Below are 3,740 nucleotides of genomic sequence, written 5' to 3'. Positions count from 1 at the left end.
CCGTGCTATGGACTCCCACACACTAACATACATATGCCACGTACATAAACTAAAAATCCACTGGAAAGATCGCTTTTAATTTGTAAAGGTTATAAAATGTTTATTTAGAATATAAAATGCAATTCAAATGAGCTAAAATAGAAATAAATAGAGGTTTTTAACCATTTTGGGAACACCATGTATGAAATCCTCCTATGTAGTGGGACAAGTTTTTTTTAAATACTCCTGTAGTGTTGGCATGAAATCCAATCAGAGATTATTATTTGGGTGACTCAGTTACATGTATAACATTGTAAGCAAATTTTTGAGTACAAAGAAATTACAAATAGGATCATAAAAATATACATAAAATAAAAAACTGTTTTATAGAAACTACAAGTAATTTGTGCTCTAGTTTTTCAGAATTATAGTTCAACACAACGGCAAATTAAGGCCTTGAAGTGATTTTTCCTGTAAGTAATGTAGTAAAACTAAAATAGTTGCTTATCATTTAGGAAATAAAATGTTTATTGAATACAAAGCAAGCTTGAATGTTATCCTGTGTTTTTTTTGAACACATACTATTTGAATAATCATTAAGGGTTTATTTTTATGGCTACAAACCCAGGGCTTCAGTGTATAATTCTAGAAGGTATCATTTTCATGGTTCTGGCCCATAGTTCCATACAATATGCTGGGATAATGCGTCATAAAATTGTGTAACATGGTGGCCCCAATGAAATATCAGCAGGTTATTCCCACATAGTTATTCACCCAACTGCAGGAGAGGCTAAAATTGTTTAGCGAGAATAAAGAGTTCCAAGATGTGGTTGAATCTATACAAGCATAAGATATTGGTTTCTCTATATGTAGGAGGCAAATATATGGTGTGCCTACATATCAATAATGCTATCTGCCATACATTAATTATCTTCAATTCACTGGATGCTGTGTCTAATATTTGCAACCATCAGCACAGCTACTAACACTTTCATTGGTAACCAGGCATGCTCAGTCTTTTGACACGTGACACAACAGTGTCGTCTACAAAGTTCATGTTAACAATCAGGTTACAAAATGGAAATTGCAGAACACTTCACAATGTTTTAAGTATGTTTGCCATTCTGTGATGGGCTGTGCTCATGGCTGTCCTTGACTGCACCGACCTCATTCTTATTAGGCACGGCTCACTATGTTAAATCCCCTATTATAAGAATTATCTTAATGGAAAGGGATGTACTCATGTTTTCCTACCTTAAAGGTGAAAGCAGGGGTATAGAGAAGTTAAGTAAACTGTTTTAAATCACATACACAGTAGGTTACAGAGTCAAGATGCTATGAGGGTCTTAAGTTCTAAACATCATATTCCAGGTAGACTAACCCATCCCCAGTACACCATTTAAAACCATATGTCAGGCTTGGGCTGGAGCTCAGCCAGTGATACAAAGCTCACATAGCATGTACAAGGCCTTGCATTTGATCCTTAGTGCCATAAAAGATGTGCTATTAAGAGTTTATGTTTGTATGAATTTAGTTGACATGTTTCTTTAATGAAGGAGTGCTTAACATGAAATCAACATGGGAGATCCTAACTTTACACATGGAGTTGGGGGGGGAGTTGCAGTCAGAATGTATTGTATGAGGGAAGAATAAATAAAAATTAAAAAGATAATAAAACCACTAGGGTACAAACCCACCAGGTAACTATAATTTTCTAATAAGAATAGCAAGGACGTTTTAGAGTCATTAAACGAGGAAGAGATTTAGTCATTTAGTTACAAACTACCAAAAACAACTCACTTAATCTAATAGCAAAATAACATGAGTCATATTGATGACTTCAAATCAACTAGTAATAAAAATAACCACGCATCTGAACATTCCTGAATATTTTATTTGGTCCTTTTTATGTTGACACAGGAAGAAGAAAAAATCCAAATATCTATGTTTATCTAGAAAAAGAGAAATAGTTATGTTTAAAAGAGAAGCACAGTCCAATCTTTTAATTAAATTGCTCATTGATTTTTGCCTGGAGAAACAACGTTTCCCTGCTTGCTGTGTTCCACTATGTTAGTACCTCCTTGGTGGGAGCGTAATCATTAGGTCATTTATTAGTTCCTCTATCAGACGCTACCATACATGAAAATAGAGCACTGGTGAAGTGTCCGATTACTTCTTATAGTAAGTGCCTTAAACACAGTACGTTATCAACAAACTGTGGAGTTTAAAAGAGCTTTAGCTATGTAACATTGTTCTTGCACATATTTCTCAGAAACTGAGGTATATGTAGCATGCACTTACATGGCTTGGTGAATGACACGGGATTTTTCCAGAAGGTATTCAGAAATCTGTGCCCCTACTACAGCTCCAGAAGAGGTAAATTTCATTTCTAAGTATTTTCCAAATCTGCTGGAATTGTCATTTATAATAGTGCAGGCATTGCCAAAGGCTTCAACCAAATTATTCACTTGTAAAATCTTCTCTTGTAGGGTCCTGTTATTAGCCTAGGTAGAGATGCAGAGATATAAAAGCGGTATAAAATTAATTAGTCTCTAAAAAGATGTCTCATTTTGGTAAGGGCTTTACATGAGAACAAAAATATAGAAGAACATATATTGGGCACACTGCCAGATGCTACAATGGGCTCCCATACATGTATTATAACTTAATTTCTTAGGATCAGGGTAAGAGACATTCTCTGTTTTCTTACATACAGTTCTATGTAGGACATGGCGTGAAAATACTTCTTATAGACAGTCTAAACAACATGAACCTTCTCATTTTAAACATAGACATTGGCCTGGGACTACATCTAAACCCTTTCAAAGCCAAATCTACTTTCCTTGTATCTACAGAAGCTTCTAAGCATGAAAGTTAGAGAATAAAGCCACCTTGTGAATTCTAAGGTGAAGGAACAAGCCATGAACAGTCAGAACAGCTCATCAGAGTGGATGGGAAGAAGGGACTCCCTACTGAGGTCACAGCCTGCCTGCCTATCTACTCACCTCATGCCATCTTTGAAAAAAAGCGTGTCTGCATTCTGTCCCCTTAGAGCACTGGTTCTCGGTCTTCCGAATGCTGCAGCCCTGATGTGGAGACCCCCAGGCATAAAGCTATTTTGTTGCTACTTCATAGCTAATTTTGCTAGTACTATAAATAATAATGTAAATATCTGATACCTAGGATATTTGAAAAGCACAACGGGATTGTGACTCACAGGTTGATCACCACTGCCTTAGAGGGTGAGGGGAGAAGAATAGTGTTGCAAGGAGAGGGGCCACTTGTTCGTCCTGGCCGCCTGGCGAGATTAGTCTCAAAGTAATCACACAGAAATTGTGTTCATTAAAACACTGCTTGGACCATTAGCTCTAACTTCTTATTGGCTAACTCTTACATCTCAGTTTAACCCATTTCTATTAATCTATGTATCGCCACGTGGAAGTGGCTTACCAGGAAAGATTCGGCATGTCTGATTCTGGCAGCCCCATGGTGTCTCTCCCTGACTCTGCTTTCTTCCTCCCAGAATTCAGTTCTGTCCTCTCCGCCTACTTAAGTTCTGCCCTGTCAGGCCAAGGCAGTTTCGTTATTCATTAACTAATACAAGCAACACACAGAGTCGACTTCCATATCAGAATAGTACTCAGAACAGAGGTGGTGCTGGATCAGTGCTGATGGCAGGGGCTACTGCAGCAAGGCTGAGAAGCTGTTCAGAGATTTTCAAGTATAAAGAAGGGGTACGAGAAGAGAACTTGGACACTGGG

At 37.5% G+C, this 3,740-nt stretch overlaps 1 protein-coding gene across 1 annotated transcript in view; it reads right to left on the bottom strand.

Moving 5' to 3' along the window:
* The window catches only part of Myo3a (myosin IIIA), a 207,223-nt gene that overhangs the window by 103,163 nt on the left and 100,320 nt on the right, over nucleotides 1–3,740 (bottom strand). Inside the window, exon 13 of the mRNA XM_005354744.2 lies at nucleotides 2,281–2,483. Within this exon, the coding sequence (XP_005354801.1) occupies nucleotides 2,281–2,483 (203 nt within the window). The remainder of the gene's footprint in view (nucleotides 1–2,280; nucleotides 2,484–3,740) is intronic.

This window comes from Microtus ochrogaster, chromosome 16, assembly GCF_000317375.1.
Source record: "Microtus ochrogaster isolate Prairie Vole_2 chromosome 16, MicOch1.0, whole genome shotgun sequence".
NCBI classification, from domain to species: domain Eukaryota; kingdom Metazoa; phylum Chordata; class Mammalia; order Rodentia; family Cricetidae; genus Microtus; species Microtus ochrogaster.
This window is presented reverse-complemented; position numbering and strand designations above follow the sequence as displayed.